At 40.6% G+C, this 17,625-nt stretch overlaps 1 protein-coding gene across 8 annotated transcripts in view; it reads right to left on the bottom strand.

The window, feature by feature from the left end:
• The window catches only part of LOC124612405 (ribosome-binding protein 1), a 351,088-nt gene that overhangs the window by 134,764 nt on the left and 198,699 nt on the right, over nt 1-17,625 (bottom strand). For all 8 annotated transcript variants that reach the window (XM_047140591.1, XM_047140592.1, XM_047140593.1 and 5 more), the window contains one exon: nt 9,134-9,318. In XM_047140591.1, coding sequence (XP_046996547.1) covers nt 9,134-9,318 — 185 coding nt within the window. The remainder of the gene's footprint in view (nt 1-9,133; nt 9,319-17,625) is intronic.

Raw genomic sequence — 17,625 nt, 5'->3', positions numbered from 1 at the left:
GCCTACTGACTATATTTTTTAGTTTTTGAATTGTTTTACCGACTTCATTCTCTGTGGTTGGAAGTAACATCATTGTATTTAGTGCAACATTATTTAAAGGTGTTAAATTTGTTTGGGGGAATTTTTGCTGTAACTTCTCTGCAATACTTGAAAACTGGTCATTTACATGGTTTGCTAAGTGCTGTGGATCATACAGGGTGTTTAAAAAATGACCGGTATATTTTAAACGGCAATAAAAACTAAACGAGCAGCGATAGAAATACACCGTTTGTTGCAATATGCTTGGGACAACAGTACATTTTCAGGCAGACAAACTTTCGAAATTACAGTAGTTACAATTTTCAACAACAGATGGCGCTGCGGTCTGGGAAACTCTATAGTACGATATTTTCCACATATCCACCATGCGTAGCAATAATATGGCGTAGTCTCTGAATGAAATTACCCGAAACCTTTGACAACGTGTCTGGCGGAATGGCTTCACATGCAGATGAGATGTACTGCTTCAGCTGTTCAATTGTTTCTGGATTCTGGCGGTACACCTGGTCTTTCAAGTGTCCCCACAGAAAGAAGTCACGGGGGTTCATGTCTGGCGAATAGGGAAGCCAATCCACGCCGCCTCCTGTATGTTTCGGATAGCCCAAAGCAATCACACGATCATCGAAATATTCATTCAGGAAATTAAAGACGTCGGCCGTGCGATGTGGCCGGGCACCATCTTGCATAAAGGCACGAGGTGCTCGCAGTGTCGTCTAAGGCAGTTTGTACCGCCACAAATTCACGAAGAATGTCCAGATAGCGTGATGCAGTAATCGTTTCGGATCTGAAAAATAGGCCAATGATTCCTTTGGAAGAAATGGCGGCCCAGACCAGTACTTTTTGAGGATGCAAGGACGATGGGACTGCAACATGGGGCTTTTTGGTTCCCCATATGCGCCAGTTCTGTTTATTGACGAAGCCGTCCAGGTAAAAATAAGCTTCGTCAGTAAACCAAATGCTGCCCACATGCATATCGCCATCATCAATCCTGTGCACTATATCGTTAGCGAATGTCTCTCGTGCAGCAATGGTAGCGGCGCTGAGGGGTTGCTGCGTTTGAATTTTGTATGGATAGAGGTGTAAGCTCTGGCGCATGAGACGATACGTGGACGTTGGCGTCATTTGGACCGCAGCTGCAACACGGCGAACGGAAACCCGAGGCCGCTGTTGAATCACCTGCTGCACTAGCTGCGCGTTGCCCTCTGTGGTTGCCGTACGCGGTCGCCCTACCTTTCCAGCACGTTCATCCGTCACGTTCCCAGTCCGTTGAATCAAACAGATCCTTTATTGTATCGCTTTTCGGTCCTTTGGTTACATTAAACCTCCGTTGAAAACTTTGTCTTGTTGCAACAACACTGTGTTCTAGGCGGTGGAATTCCAACACCAGAAAAATCCTCTGTTCTAAGGAATAAACCATGTTGTCTACAGCACACTTGCACGTTGTGAACAGCACATGCTTACAGCAGAAAGACGACGTACAGAATGGCGCATCCACAGACTGCGTTGTCGTCTATATCTTTCACATCACTTGCAGCGCCATCTGTTGTTGAAAATTGTAACTACTGTAATTTCGAAAGTTTGTCCGCCTGAAAATGTACTGTTGTCCCAAGCATATTGCAACAAACGGTGTATTTCTATCGCTGCTCGTTTAGTTTTTATTGCCGTTTCAAATATACCGGTCATTTTTGAAACACCCTGTATATTACTTTATCCTCCTCCCTTAGCAGTATGTTATTCTGCGTTTGTTTGCCTCTCCCCGTTTCCTTTTTTTATAACATCCCAGACTGCTTTGCTTTTATTCTCTGCATTAATATTATTTTGTCATTAAATGACTTTTTTGCAGCAATCAGCACCTTCCTATAGATCTTTTTGTATCTATGATAGAAATTTAAGAATTCTGGATCATTGCGAATGTTTTTCACGGAACTGAAGTGTTTAAGTGTTTGGGAGGACTTCTTAATACCTGCTGTTATCCATCTGTTCTTGTGAGATGTTGATACAGACATGCATACTTTTGGAAATGCCTTTTCATAGTTCAATTTAAACAATGTGGAGAATTTAGAGAATTTCATATTCACATTGGTTTCCTTGTACACTTCATCCCAGCTTTGTTTTTCTAGTTCTTTTGAAAAATCTTTTATTTTGATTTCCGATGGATGTCGTTTGTAGGCTTGTAGTTTAGGGAATGATTTGATGCCTGACTTTACTGTTGTTATTTGACAGAGATTTTCTGATAATCCAAGATCTTTTACAGCTACATCACATTTATCCCTGTCCATATTTGTGGCAACATGGTCAATTACTGATAAAGTTGTTGTGTTAACCCTTGTTGCCCTATTGACCAATAGAGACATGCCAAAGCTTTGAAGAATGTTTATGAAGGTGCTGCTGGGTTCATTTACGATGTTAGTGTTGATGTTAATGTCTCCACACAGAATTATGTTGACCTTTGTACTTGAGACTTTATCTAGAACTTCTGTTAACTTATCGAAAAAAGTGTCCACACTACCACTGGGAGATCTATATGCACACAAAATGATTAATTTCTTGGTGATACCAAGCCCTCTTAATTCAATAGCTGATATTTCAAAGTGTTTCTCTTCACTTACAGTACTGAGGTCATGTGCTGATTTGAACTGTGTTCTTTTTCTGATATAAATGCATGATCCTCCACCCCTTGAAGGAGTTCTGAAGTAAGAGTTTGCCTTTTTATACAATGATAATATTACACGTTTGATTTCTATTTCTCTACACCAGTGCTCAGTAATACAAATTACTGTGCAAGTCAAAGATTGGAGCTCAACTTCTAATAGTTGTATTTTATTTTTTATTGATTGAATGTTTTGATGGAGGATTGTTAAGTACGTGAAATGCCCCATGTTACTCTTTCCAAAGGTTTGTTTTTCTTTGTGACATCTGGTACATGTGATATTTGAGGTGTTAAAATCTGTCTTTTGAGTGATTTTTTCAGTATTTTTTAAAGTGCTGGAGATACTCTTTAGGCAGGGGAACCTGTTGTCTGGATTTATCCTAAAAAAGACCTACTTTTCCTACCTATGACAACAGGTATTTGACCATGTGTGGCCTGAGATCCACCCCCTTTACTTTCATGAATCAGCTGTACCAATCTTCCCTTCCCAGTCCTGTTTAGCTGTAGGCCATGTCTAGTGAAACCACATCTGTTGATAGTCCCGACGGGAACCAGAGAAACACAAGCAAAAGTTGGCTGTCCTCAGAGCCATCCCTAACCCCACATTGATTCGCCTCACAGTTCCATGAAGGTGAGGTCGATCACGATGCTGGAAGAGAGATCATGAATATAAGATCAGAATTACAGCATGCACAGAGGGACACAATGAATCATTCTTCCCATATAACATACATGAATGAAACAAGAAGAAACCCTTATAGCTGGTACAATGAGACATATCCTCTGCCGTGCACTTCATGATGGTTTACAGAATATACGGGTAGGTGTAGATGTAGATGAGTGGCTGTAGGAGCAAACAAGATGACTAAGACAAAATTTCTAACTGGTGTGATTAATGGCAGCTTGCTCTAAATGTGGGAAAATGTAAGTTAATGTAGAGCTGTAAGAAAAACATGAATCAAGGGATACAGTAACATTTTAACATTTGCTCTAAGGTTTCAGACAAGGAAAAAGCTGCACATCTCTGGTCCTCAATCTCACAGATTATTGAGGACATCTATGAAACACAAAAACAAAAACTTACAGGATTAGTTTTTATTGAGCTGACAGCTGCTTATAAAATTGTCAACCATCTTGCTTTGCCATGGATCTATGGGATGATAAAAGATTATAGCTTCAACAAACTTATTCAAAACTTACTCCAAAACAGGAGATTTTATGTGGACGTTTGAGATCTGTATAATTGGTGGAGGTGCCAAACAAATGACTTACCACATGGATGGATTCTTTCACCAGTGGTGTTTACATCCATACCAATGACCAAGCACTTCTGGTGAACACCAGGAGTTTCCTTTATGCTGATGTTCTGGCACTAGTTAGTCAAGGGAAATCTTTTGAAGGTGTTGAAACTCATCTGACAGACACATTGAGGGAGCTAAGTGCCTATTATTCAAACAATCAGCTTTGCCCAAACCCGGCTAAAATACAACTGTGTGCCTCTCATTGCAAACACAGACATGCTGCATATGTGACACCAAATGGCAAAGGATATAATTAGTAAATAAAACCCATCTGAAATCTGGGAGTCACTCTGAGCCATACTCTGACCTACAAGCAGCACTGCTAGAATATGAAAATTTGCGAGATCATTGGTAGCATGTGGGGTTCTCTACCATAAACCTTGAGAATGATGACACTAGCTATACAGTGCAGCAGAGCGTGTGTGCCAGTCTGGTACAAACACATCCATCCAAACCTAAAGCACAATGTGCTAAACAAAACACGTAGGCTTATTCCAAGTTGTCTGAAATGTATGTCACTTTTAAGGCTCTACCAACTTGCTTGCATAGTACCACCAGACATCTGTTGTGAAGTAGCTCCCAATGCACAGAGAGTAAGTCAGGCTCATCAGGAAAACCATGCACTACATGGGCACATTCCAGAAGCCCCAAGATCGAGGTGCAAGTAGTTGTTTCCTGAAGACCACTTCATTCTTGCAAATAGCTACAGCTGCAACAAGAAAACAACTGCGGATTTCTTGACTTGAAAATAACTCTACCTGGACTCCCCTACTGGAAACCCTCCCACCTGGGCACAACAGAACTGGATTGTATGGAAGTCATTTAACTGTCTTCATTCTGGAGATGAAAGATACAGGAGCAACTTCCAGAAATGGCTCTTCTCTGTCAGTGCCACCAACTGTGCCTGCAGAGAACCACAGACTGTGGAGGATATACTGAATTGTCAACTACACCCTGCATCTTGCACAGAAGATGATCTGCTTCCAGTACTATGTGCAGCTGTAGCTGGAAGGCTTCGGTTAAGAGTAGTGTATCTTGCTAGCTCTTTCTTGCATTTGTTTGTATTGGTTTATCTTCCATTGTATTTGTTTCTGACTCAAATAAACAAAATAAGTAGGCAATACAAATACCCAAGGTTTGAATACAGCATTAGTACTGTGCTGCTTGAGGCACAGACTCATTAATTAAATATCTAAGCATTATGTTGAAAATCGATATTAAATGGGTCAAGCACATAAGGCTGGTAGTTGGGAGGGGGAAGGAATGATTTCAGTTTATTGGGAGGAGACTGCAGCTTATCTGTAAAGGAGAGCACATATAGAACACTATTGGACCCATTCACGAGTACTGCTCAAGTGCCTGGGATCCCCACCATGTCGGATTAAAGGAAGATGTTGACAGAATTCTGAGATGGACTACTATGTTTATTACTGGTAGTTCAATCTACACAAGAGTATTGTGCTTGCACAAGGTATCAGCCACCCATCAAGCACTATACGTGGTTCCAATAAAGACTAGTGGATGGAGTCCATGTGGTGATTAGGCAGCTCAATGCCAGAATCACTCTAGATTGATACCCAGTACCACATATCGAAGATCTTATGTTTGATGTCCACAGTAAGCACATCTTTTCTAAGTTGGACTAAATTCATGAATTCTACCAAATACCTGTGACACCAAACAACATTGCTAAGACACCGTTTGGATTACTTGAATGTACCTGAATGCCTTTTGGATCTTGTAATGTTCATCAAACATTTCAATGGTTCACAGATGAATTCACTCAACAGATTTCTGTTACGATTTTTATCAATGAAATCCAGGTCACATCAAACTCAGAGGCACAACACCTGTCACACTTACGACAGATCTCCACCCGTCTATGTGCACATGGCCTGCTTTTTTCAACCCTTCAAAATGCATCTTTGGAGCAGCTGAAGTACAGTTCCTACACTATACTATAAATGTACAAGGCACGTGGGCACCCCAGGAGAAAGAAGAAGCTATCCTTTTCCACAGCCTACAACAGTTACAGAATTACCACGATTTCTCGGTGTAACCAGTTTTTACCATCGGTTTGTTTGCAGTCGTGCCCTCCAAGCTGTACCACAGAATAAATCCTTGCACGATTCACCAAAGCCAAAGACAAACTCCAGTGCAATAGTGAGGTCGAGTTGGCTTTTATCAAAGTGAAAATTGCCATCACAAAAGCTACACTGTTAGCGCACAGAGTTACGCAGCTGCCTCTCATCCTCGTGGTCGGCACATCTGCCACTGCAATCTGTGCTGCACTGCAACAGCAAATGGATGAGCAGTGGCAGCCCTTAGCCTTTTTCAGTAAAACATTACTGCCATCTCAGAAGAACTGGTTCACTGATGATCGCGAACTGTATGTTGGCTATGCTATTATTAAAAAATTTTGTTACATGGTGGAGGGACAGCAGCTCACTCTCACCACAAGCCACAAGCCACAAAAATACGTATTATGCCAGTGTCCTAAGAAAGTGTCACCTCGTCGGCTGTGACATCTCTACTATATATCTGACAATTCACCACCAATACTGTTCACGTCGATGGAGAACTGAACGTCCCCAGCTGATGCGCTATCTAGGATTGAAGCAATCACTAATGCAGTTGACTTTGAAGCTCTCGCTGTCCCCGACAATCAGATAGTGAGCTACGGAGCCTACAACTCCGCCGTATTACACTGCCACTGTTGACTGCGCTGCTGTATTGAGACACTGCCACTAACAAACCATGACTATTTGTGACTGTTGACTTTCGCCAACAGGCAATTGCCTCTTCACGTAACGTGTCACACCCTGGAGTAAGGACCACTACCAACACAGTGAAGCGAGCTTTTGTCTGGCCACACACACACACACACACACACACACACACACACACACACACACACACACACAAAGATTGCATGTAATATATGTGACAATGTGTGGCCTGTCAACCAAATAAAGTTAGTCGGAACATTAGGTCACTTTGTGGTGCATTTCTTCCTCCGAATAATATATTTAAACGTATCCACCTAGACCTCTAGGACACCTCCCACCATCAGAAGGATACATCTACTGCCTTACAACTGATCATTTTACACACTGGCCTGAGGCACTCTCAATTCCCGACATTACTGCCAAAACAATCGCAACTGTGTTCTTCTGGACACGGATCGTCCATTCTGGTGTGCCTACACAAATTGTAACAAACCAGGGAAGACAATTTGAGTCTACCTGTTTCAAGTGTTCACTGCCCTACTGGGTATGAAGCGGATTAGAGCTACAACTTACCACCTGGCAGCGAATGGATCAGTCGGACGCACGCACCACATACTTAAAGTCCTGCTACGATGTTATGACTCACAGTGGTCAACTAAGATGGCACCCATCATCCTACTGTGACTCTGTGCATCACTGAAAGAAGAACTGAAAGCCAGAACTGCAGAACTTGTTTATGGCCAGTCAATACAACTACCAGGCATTTTCTTTGCCAATGTGCCCGATTTGATGCAAAAGCTGGATACAGAAATCTGGCAACTATACCTCGATGTTTCAAGGGATCTGCAGACCCGATGACCTTTTGTTTTTGGCGAGCAACAGGAGTACCACTATGTTTTTGTATAGCACGATGCAGTATGTATGCCATTGCAGTCACCCCGCGACTGGCCTCACTGTATCATCAGTAGGGAGGACAAGCCATTCGAAGTTTATGTGGTGGGTATGCCACCCATCATCACCAGTGCCAGGTTTAAACCTGCTTTCTGTGCACCCTAAACTGGTACGGACTCACCTGCACACAACATGGAATGGACTCTACAAACACTCCAGCTGCTACATCACCCGTTGCAGATCAACCAGAATAGATGTTGGTGGCAACCTCTAATGTACCGTCAGCAGCCCATGCACGATCTGTTGTTACCTGGTCTGGACGACACATGCAATTCAGCAGAAAATATTCGTGACACTAACAGAGGAGTGGTGAAGTACAATGTTATGTGCAGTGTAACACTATGCTCAAGTGATAACTATTTTTAATGATTATCCTGGTGCAGTCATTGACCTGTGTGTCTCTTTGTTTTTATATATGTTTTATTCTGTTGTTGACTGTGTTATTTAATGGAGTCGTACGAGTTATGGTTTAGTTTTTATGTTGCAATGAAGTTAGTTATGTAGCCCCATAACAGTGCTAATTACTGGAAATAAGTTCGTATTGTTGACAACATTTATTTAATGTATATTGAGAGGCCAATAGCACAATCCCACACTCTTCAACAGAGGTCAACAAGAGGTTTGCAAATGTACACCACACATTGCTTGGACTACCCACTTCTGAGCCAAAAATGTCATTTGTGAATGCGGGACAGTTATCACAGAATATAATGCCAATGTCATAATCTAATGAGATTCAGCAAAGCAGATTACTTTTCAAGTTGGACTGTCACTTATTGCAAATACTTTTCTAATGGTTAATATAGCAAGATTCAATTTTAGAACAAGATACTAAACATGGGCATTCCCTGTGAGTTTACGATGTATATTTGAACGTCTAGGTATTTTGATTGTTTAGACTCACTAACCATATGGATATGCTATGTTATCAATATATCAGTTATAGTTGAAGTGTGTGCTAGAAATTGTAAGAAGCAAGTCTTCTATGATTTAGCATCAAGTTATTTTCTATAAGTCATAAACGTATGTCTTTGACTGCAGTATTTGATGCACTGCCTATGTTGTGCTCAACATCCTTCACTACCAAGTTGGTGTCAACAGCAAACAGAAATATTTCATAATCACTTGTCATATTAAGAGGCTTTTATCATTTATACATATAAGAAACACAGACTGCACATCACTGCTGTTCTCATTACTGTGGAAAATGACCTTTCTGCTGCCATCTTGAAGTATAAGCTGAACCAATTGCGAGCTACAATTCTTATTTCATAATGGCCCAACTTCTGCAGTAATATTTTGTGACCCTTTTCTGTTCTGAAATAAGAAATTATTCTACAAGGGTTTTTTTAATAGGAAAGCCCAATTTCACTTTTTAAATAGTCTTTATAAACTATAATTTTACAATGCAGGTCATCATACAATAACTCTGCAATAAGTGGAGTGTTCAGTATCATACTTACTCTGGTTCTTTATTTAGCTCTTCAGCTTTGCTCACAGACTGCTTCTCTTCAATGTAGCCATTATCGCCGTTTTCCCGACCTTCGGCAGCTGGTCTTTCTGTCATGGCAGTCACATGTGCTGCAAGTGACTCATTTTCCTCTCTGAGCTGTTCTACTTCTTTTTGCAGCACCACGAAATTTGAAAGCTTGGAAAAAAATTAAATTTAGTGTTAAATAATACAATAAAATTATCAATTTTGATTACTCAAGTGACAGCTTAGCTCACTAGTCAACTGACAAAAGACTGGCCAATAACTGAGGGAAGCTTTATATTATAACAACTTTTTTTAACATCAACTGAATTTTCTGTCAGTGTTCAGCAGAACATGACAATAATATTTAACTGAAAATACTTTCCTAATGTAAGTTATATTAATTTGGCCACAATGGCTTATTACATCCGTGTCAGGTGAATATCTGCTGTCGCATACTACTCCCCCCCAATTTTTAAAATGGAAGGAAACATTCCACGTGGGAAAAATTATATATAAAAACAAAGATGAGGTGACTTACCGAACAAAAGCGCTGGCAGGTCGATAGACACACAAACAAACACAAACATACACACAAAATTCAAGCTTTCGCAACAAACTGTTGCCTCATCAGGAAAGAGGGAAGGAGAGGGGAAGACGAAAGGAAGTGGGTTTTAAGGGAGAGGGTAAGGAGTCATTCCAATCCCGGGAGCGGAAAGACTTACCTTGGGGGGAAAAAAGGACAGGTATACACTCGCACACACGCACATATCCATCCACACATACAGACACAAGCAGAAAGCTTGAATTTTGTGTGTATGTTTGTGTGTCTATCGACCTGCCAGCGCCTTTGTTCGGTAAGTCACCTCATCTTTGTTTTTTATTATATATATATATATATATATATTTTTTTTCAGAAATTACATGGTGTTTCAGCGTCTTAACAGCAAATTGAGGAACTACAGAAGGGGATAGGGGATCCTCCTTAATCAGTTATTTACAACTTGTCTCCATGCCCAGGTGAGAAACACTGTTTTCATACTACATCATTTTCTCAATGGTCTGATTCAACACCAGCCCTACCTCCTTTCCTTTGGTGGTGTGTCAAGAATGTGACATACATTTTTCTAATTGCCACCAAAGATGAGACAATCCAGCAAACCAACACTGTGTTTCAAATCATGAAAAAGAACTTTCAATGAAGTTGCAAAATACATTTAGAGCATGCATATACTAAGACTTATTGGAGATAATTTTGATTATTTATTTAGATTAATTTGCAATACACTAGAATGTTCCTTCATTTCATGCCCCAAGATGTCACAGCATTATATGGCTGGTATCCACACACTGTTAGCAATGTGCAGCGCCTTGCTCTGACCCATGATAAATGCCCTGCAGTCATCCATCTGCATTCAGAAAGAATCCAAGATATGATCATTGAACTGAAAAACTTGCACCACCAATCGTAAATACACTAACTTCAGCTCAGTCCTTGAGACTTCTGCTGATGTCTCCAAAGGGTAAACAAATGAGTAGCAGTTTGCATTCATGTAGACAAAAATAGCACCCAAAACAAAACAATTCAAATCTGCTTGGAAATAAATGCACTATTAGCTTCAATTAGACCACATCAAGTCTGTATCACTCTTTCAGCAATACCTAAATTAATGGTGCCATTATCTGCAATGAGGCCTCTGCCTACCCAGTGTGTGCACACTTACAAATTCATAATACATGATTAAAACTTCTGAAAATGACTAATCAAAATACAGCTCTCATGCATGCGTACACACCTGTGAATTTCTACCAACTTTCTGTACTGACAGAATAATTTCAGCTGCATTGAGGAGGGGGAGGAGTGCACTATTTCACAAGCTCCAAAGCATCAAAAATTATCTGAACATTGAGGCCTTTTAGCCACTCATTCTCAACAGCATAGTGTGGGCATTCTCTCCGAGCAACTACTTCTTTTAATACCATTCCCCTGGATAGTGCTGCCTCCTCTCCAGACCTCTAGCAAGTTAATTTCTGACTTGAATGGTGCTGTTAAGTACGTACTGACAATGGAAATTGTGTATCTCTAATGCAAGCCTCGCAGAGTCCGGCATCATTATTTCGCTTTCACTGTTAATCTCCCCAACAGCTCCTGTTATACATTTCAGTTAAAACAATGCCATGAGGTTCGTTCACCCATCAAACACAAGGGTCTCTGGAACTGCAGCTGATGTCGACCATTACTCTCCTAAAAACAAGATGACGTTCGCATAGTGTGGCTGGATATTGGGACAGACCCAAAAGGAAGTAAAATATATCTTCCATTACAACCCAAATGTGCTAATTGTTCCAACAAACAATCTTAGCCTCTTCAGAAACAATACGTTAAAGCACTTAATAAATGAAAAGTTTTTGAAAAAAAAAAAAAAAAAAGAGAGAGAGAGAGAGAGAGAGAGAGAGAGAGAGAGAGAGAGAGAGAGAGAGAGAAAAAGAAAAAGATCATCCTGTGCCATCTGGCCACAGATTATTTAACTCTTAACTACTGTGATGCCGATGACGGGTGTGAGGCCCAATAAATAAAGTTTTAAACATATCTAACTACGCAACTGATGTTGAAACTTCTGGTCACCTTTAAGTTCCTGGCTATGTAATTATTATCTAGGTCTCATGCAACAGTTTGTTCACAAGTTCTGCTACTTATTTAGTTTCTACATCACTGAGCATTTATAATGATGACTGTCCAAGAAAATACTTTTTATTGATGTCTTGCACATAACAATCAGCTCATTCATATCAGAATTTTACTGTTTTGTTAAACTCTGAACTGCTAAATTTCAGTCATGTTAAGCTTGTCTATCACAGGTGCTACAGGACACAGTGAGTCTATATTAAACGAAGCATAACTAAAAATAGCTTTAACCAGTCATTTATTAAGTATTACATTACCTTTATGAAGTAGTTTTTGAACCGTATCAATAAACTCAATAGCATAATTTAAATTTATCAATGAAAGACTTTCAACATTAAGCTTCAACTCAACAAACAAACTGTATACCATAGTAAATACACATGCACCAACAAATGAGAAAACCGGACATGAAAAGAACAAACAGATTTTTTTGGCAGGAACTGTCAAACACCTTAGACCAGATTTCCTCTGAAAACAAAATAATATTGCTGGAGACTTTAATGCTCAAATCCATAGCTGGCAAATTCCCTGCACATAAAAGAACCAATGCAAATGGAGAAAGACTTATTAGTTTATGCAAAGAACATGACATGGTTAACAATCTACATGGGTATCCCCAAATCCAGTCTGTGGGGAGAAACAACTAAACCATGTTGCTATAAGCAGACAGTCTACATCAGAGATACTCAATGTAAAAGTTTTAAGAGTGCAGGTTTAGATTCAGATCACTATCTATCAATAATTAAATTTAAAATTAGGCCAATATACAGGGTGATTCAAAAAGAATACCACAACTTTAGGAATTTAAAACTCTGCAACAACAACAGGCAGAGCTAAGCACTATCTGTCGGCGAATTAAGTGAGCTATAAAGTTTCATTTAGTTGTACATTTGTTCGCTTGAGGCGCTGTTGACTAGGCGTCAGCGTCAGTTGATGCTAAGATGGCGACCGCTCAACAGAAAGCTTTTCGTGTTATTGAGTACGGCAGAAGTGAATCGACGACAGTTGTTCAGCGTGCATTTCGAACGAAGTATGGTGTTAAACCTCCTGATAGGTGGTGTATTAAACGTTGGTATAAACAGTTTACAGAGAATGGGTGTTTGTGCAAAGGGAAAGTTCTGGACGGCCGAGAACGACCCGTGACAGAGCACTTCATCACTGGCCTCCAAGAAGCCCTGATCTTAACCCCCTGCGATTTTTTCTTATGGGGGTATGTTAAGGATATGGTGTTTCGGCCACCTCTCCCAGCCACCATTGATGATTTGAAACGAGAAATAACAGCAGCTATCCAAACTGTTATGCCTGATATGCTACAGAGAGTGTGGAACGAGTTGGAGTATCGGGTTGATATTGCTCGAGTGTCTGGAGGGGGCCATATTGAACATCTCTGAACTTGTTTTTGAGTGGAAAAAAAAAGAAAAAAAAACCTTTTTAAATACTCTTTGTAATGATGTATAACAGAAAGTTATATTATGTTTCTTTCATTTAATACACATGTTTAAAGTTGTGGTATTCTTTTTGAATCACCCTGTATAAAAGAAAGAGTCAATATCAACCTAAAAAGTTTGCACTCAGAAATTAACTAAGGAAGGTAATTTCAGGACTCTTTTGGGAAAGGGAACACTTAAAACATGGGAACAACTTCAAAATGACATAGTACAGACAGCAGAAGAAACCATTCTCCTTACCAAAAAAGGGAAACATGCCTGGTGGAATGATAACTGTGACAAACAAACCATAACAAGACAACGTGCTTGGAACATATGGAATGCAAACAAAAATAGAAACGCACTAAAAGAAGCCCGGAAGAAAGCATCAAAAGGCCTTAAAAAGATCAAAGTACAATACATGAAAGACCAACTAGCATCAATAGACTCCAACGTCAAACAGAGCAATGCTAGGGACCCTTAAAAAACTTTCAAAAGTAGCTTAAAGAAATACAGTCCATAGAAATGATTCAACTGACAGAAATACACTGCTTGATACCTTGAAAGGGACTCGATACTAAAACAACTGAAATAATTACAAGTAATTTTGACAAATACAAAATGGAAAGTAAAATTTACGGGAGAGCTCTCAAAATCGTTTGAAATAAAGTCAGGTGTGTGACAGGGAGAGGTTTTGTCACCTCTGCTTTTCAGTTGTGTGTTAGAGAAGGTAGTTCAATAATGGAGGAAGGCCATAAATACTAAAGGGATTCAACTAGGAAGGAATCCAAACAAGATCACTGTTGACTGTTTTAGTCTTCACAGATTCAACTAGAAAGGAATCCAAACAACACCACTGTCGACTGTTTAGCCTTCACAGATGACATAGCATTGATTACAGATTCGCTAGATAATGACCAAAGACAAACAACAGAACTGCAAAAAGAAGCAGCCAAAGTAGGACTACACATATTCTTTGAAAAAACAAAGTTCATGGCAAACATCTGTGATGCTCCTCAAAATATTGCAGTTGACAATACAATACACAAAACAGATTCCTTTAAATACCTAGGAGAATGGATTACATTCAACGCAAAAGAAATGACGGCTATAGAAACTAGAGAGCACAAAATGGATAGTGTGTTTCTTATGACCAAAAATGTTTATAACAAAAAAATCCTTGTCCTGGAACACGAAAATAAGACACTATCAAACAGTGGCCAGACCTGAAGCTCTGTATGTAGCAGAAACACTTAATCTAAAAAGAAATGGAGAGCTTGAGAAACTAGAGAAGGTCGAAAGAAGAATTTTAAGGAAAATACTGGGAGCTAAAAGAAGCAATAATGCTGAATACAGGTTAAGACCAAACAGAGAGCTATACTTGGAAACTGAAAAACTAACTGGTGTAATGAGGAAGAGAAGACTACAGTTTTTTTGGGCATATATTCAGAATGGATAAAAACAGACTAACCAAGCGGATATTCACATTACTCAACAGCTTCAAATCCAAGCATGCACGGTTCATAGAGACTGGAAAGGACACGGAAAACAGTGGAATTACAACAGACACAATAGAAAACAGAACACATTTCAGAAGGAAGTTCAAGAGATAGAATTTCAGATTTCAGGAGAGGAAGAAAACAACTAGATGAAAGTGGAGTCAAGAAGAAAGGGAACAACACTAAGACGATGAAGGAAATTTGGAAACTATGGAGATCTAATACAATGAAGAGTAGCCAAAGTTGATTCATCATACCATTCAAATGGGTTATTCGAAAGAAGAAGAAGAAGTACCATATCAGTCACCTTCAGATGAGACTTACATAAATTGCTGATGGTTTGTCATCACACACACACACACACACACACACACACACACACACTACAAAGTAAATGGCAAAGGAAGGTGGAATTTTAACACCAGTAACTGCTACACTGACACTTACATCATCCTTCACCTCTCAGCATACACGAAGTATGAATACATAAATTTCTACATGCCTCACCTAAAATGGATCAATAACTGGTACATAGAAAGCTAGTAACATTCCATAGGTGATAGGTCATTCAATACTTGTTGATTCTAACTAAACCAAATGCAGCAAACACCCATTTTCACCTCTTTTCTGACTTATTTGAATAATTAGCTGGTTGGTTGGCTGGTTGGGGTTAAGGACCTAAACAGCAAGGTCATCAGTTTCTCATTCGTGGGACAGTCTATACAGAGTTAGTGACACCCAATAGCAATCTGGTCGAATGGAGATAGTTTGGCTGGTCTGCAACCCAAACGGCCAGAGAGCAGACGAGGGCCTCCCTCCAAGACTTATCTGCAGTAGAAGGAACTTCCCTGTGCCTGACTCACTCCCATCCAGGACAATGTGTAGGGCAAGACCGTAATGGAATAAACAATCCCTTCAAGTCGCATAAAGAGGAGATCAGTAATAACAAAAGTGAAAAGGCTAAATGCATAATCAACAGGGGTATGACCAAAAATTTCAAAACAAGTTGCAAGAAATAATCATGCCAATAATTTGATTGACACAGTCAAGAGGTACCAGGTTCCAGCGTGCAGCAGGAGATGTCCATCCCACAACTGTCTGACCCCAAACCGAATATAGCTAAAGTATTGGAGGTATGAATTAAACAACACCTTCCGTCACAACTTTTTCATGTTTTATTAACTACACGATGCATTTCGGACGCTGTGGGTCCATTGTCAGGTATAATTTGTCTTAATACATGTTTTATTTATTCTCCTGAATGATGTGAAATGCATATTCCTGTCATTAAAAGATTTAATGTTAGGTTATGAGTTTTGTAAGTCGAACACTGAAAATATGTGCAAAATAGTGGAAAATGAACAATGTAAACTTACCACATCATCCATGGAAAGCATTTTTAACGTTTTAGTGCCAGCAAACATTCATTCTGTGGCTGATGTGGTAAGTTTACACTGTTCATTTTCCTCTATTTTGCACATATTTTCTGCGTTCGACTTACGAAATTCATAACCTAACATTAAACCTTTTTGTGACAGGATTATGCATTTCGCCTCATTCAGGAGAAAAATAAAACATGTTAAGACAAATTACACCTGACGATGGACCCACAGGGTCCGAAATGCATCGTGTAATTAATAAAACACGAAAAAGTTGTGACTGAAGGTGTTGTTTAATTCATACTGTCAATGTTTTGAATACAGTCACTTTCAAAGCTGGAAAATATGGAGAAAATTAAAAAAAAATACGACCACAGTCGGCGAGAGCAAAAACAGCATCTTGAATACTGCGCACCAAAGGGTCCCGAGAAAAACACTGGTCGAGTGCTTGCAATCCACTGAGGGAGTCACTGCATATGACAAATGACTCCCCAGGGCAGGAGGAAAGGTGAGCGAGAGCACAATAAAGAGCAACCAGCTCCGCAGTGAAAACACTGCTCTCACAATGCAGCGAATGCTGCTCAACGTAGTTGCCGTGGATGAAAGCAAACCCAGTGCGTCCATCGACCACAGAACCATCAGTGTAGACTACATCTGCATCGCGAAATGAGGCAAGAAGAGCCAGGAATTGTTGAAGACTGGCAGGCGGAACGGAGGACTTTGAGTCGGAGGACAAATCCAAGCAAAGCCGCAAGCGAGGGAGGGACCAAGGAGGGGTAGAAGAAGAGGGCCGTAAGGATAGAGGAAGGGGAAAGGACTCGAGTGACGAGAGAAGGGAATGAATGCAGACCGCGATCAGGAGACCCGACCTAGGCCACCATTGTGGGGAGGGGAGTGCAGAAGATGGAAAAAGGAGCCTGCGGTTTGGGTAGTCGGACGAGGCATGGACGCAGGAGATGTAAGACGCAAGCAACTGTTGTCGGCGGAATCGTAGGGGAGGGATTCCAGCTTCTACAAGAAGGCTAGTCACCGGACTAGTGCGGAAGGCACCTGCCGCCAGTTCGACGCCACAATGGAGAATCGGGTCGAGGATCTGCAACGTTGAAGGTGCTGCTGAGTCATACACCACACTCCCATAGTCGAGACGGGACTGGACTAAGACCTTATAGAGCTGTAGGAGGGTTGTTTGCGCAGCCCCCCAAACTGTGTGGATGAGGCAGCAAAGGATGTTGAGGTGCTGCCAGCACCGTTGTTTAAGCCCACAAAGATGAGGTGTCCGAGTGAGCTGAGTATCAAACAGCATGCCACGGAAGCGATGCGTCTCCTAAATATGAAGGAGTTCATTGGCAAGGTACAGCTCTGGATGGAGGTGGACCGTGTGACGATTATAGAAATGCATCACTCGGGTCTTGGAGGCTGAGAACTGAAAACCATGGTTGGATGCTCAAAAATGTGCCTTACAGATAGCTCCCTGCAGCCGCCGTTCAGCG

This window comes from Schistocerca americana, chromosome 4 (assembly GCF_021461395.2).
Source record: "Schistocerca americana isolate TAMUIC-IGC-003095 chromosome 4, iqSchAmer2.1, whole genome shotgun sequence".
Lineage (NCBI taxonomy): Eukaryota > Metazoa > Arthropoda > Insecta > Orthoptera > Acrididae > Schistocerca > Schistocerca americana.
The sequence above is the reverse complement of the archived record's forward strand: the minus strand, read 5'-3'. Positions and strand labels throughout refer to the sequence as shown.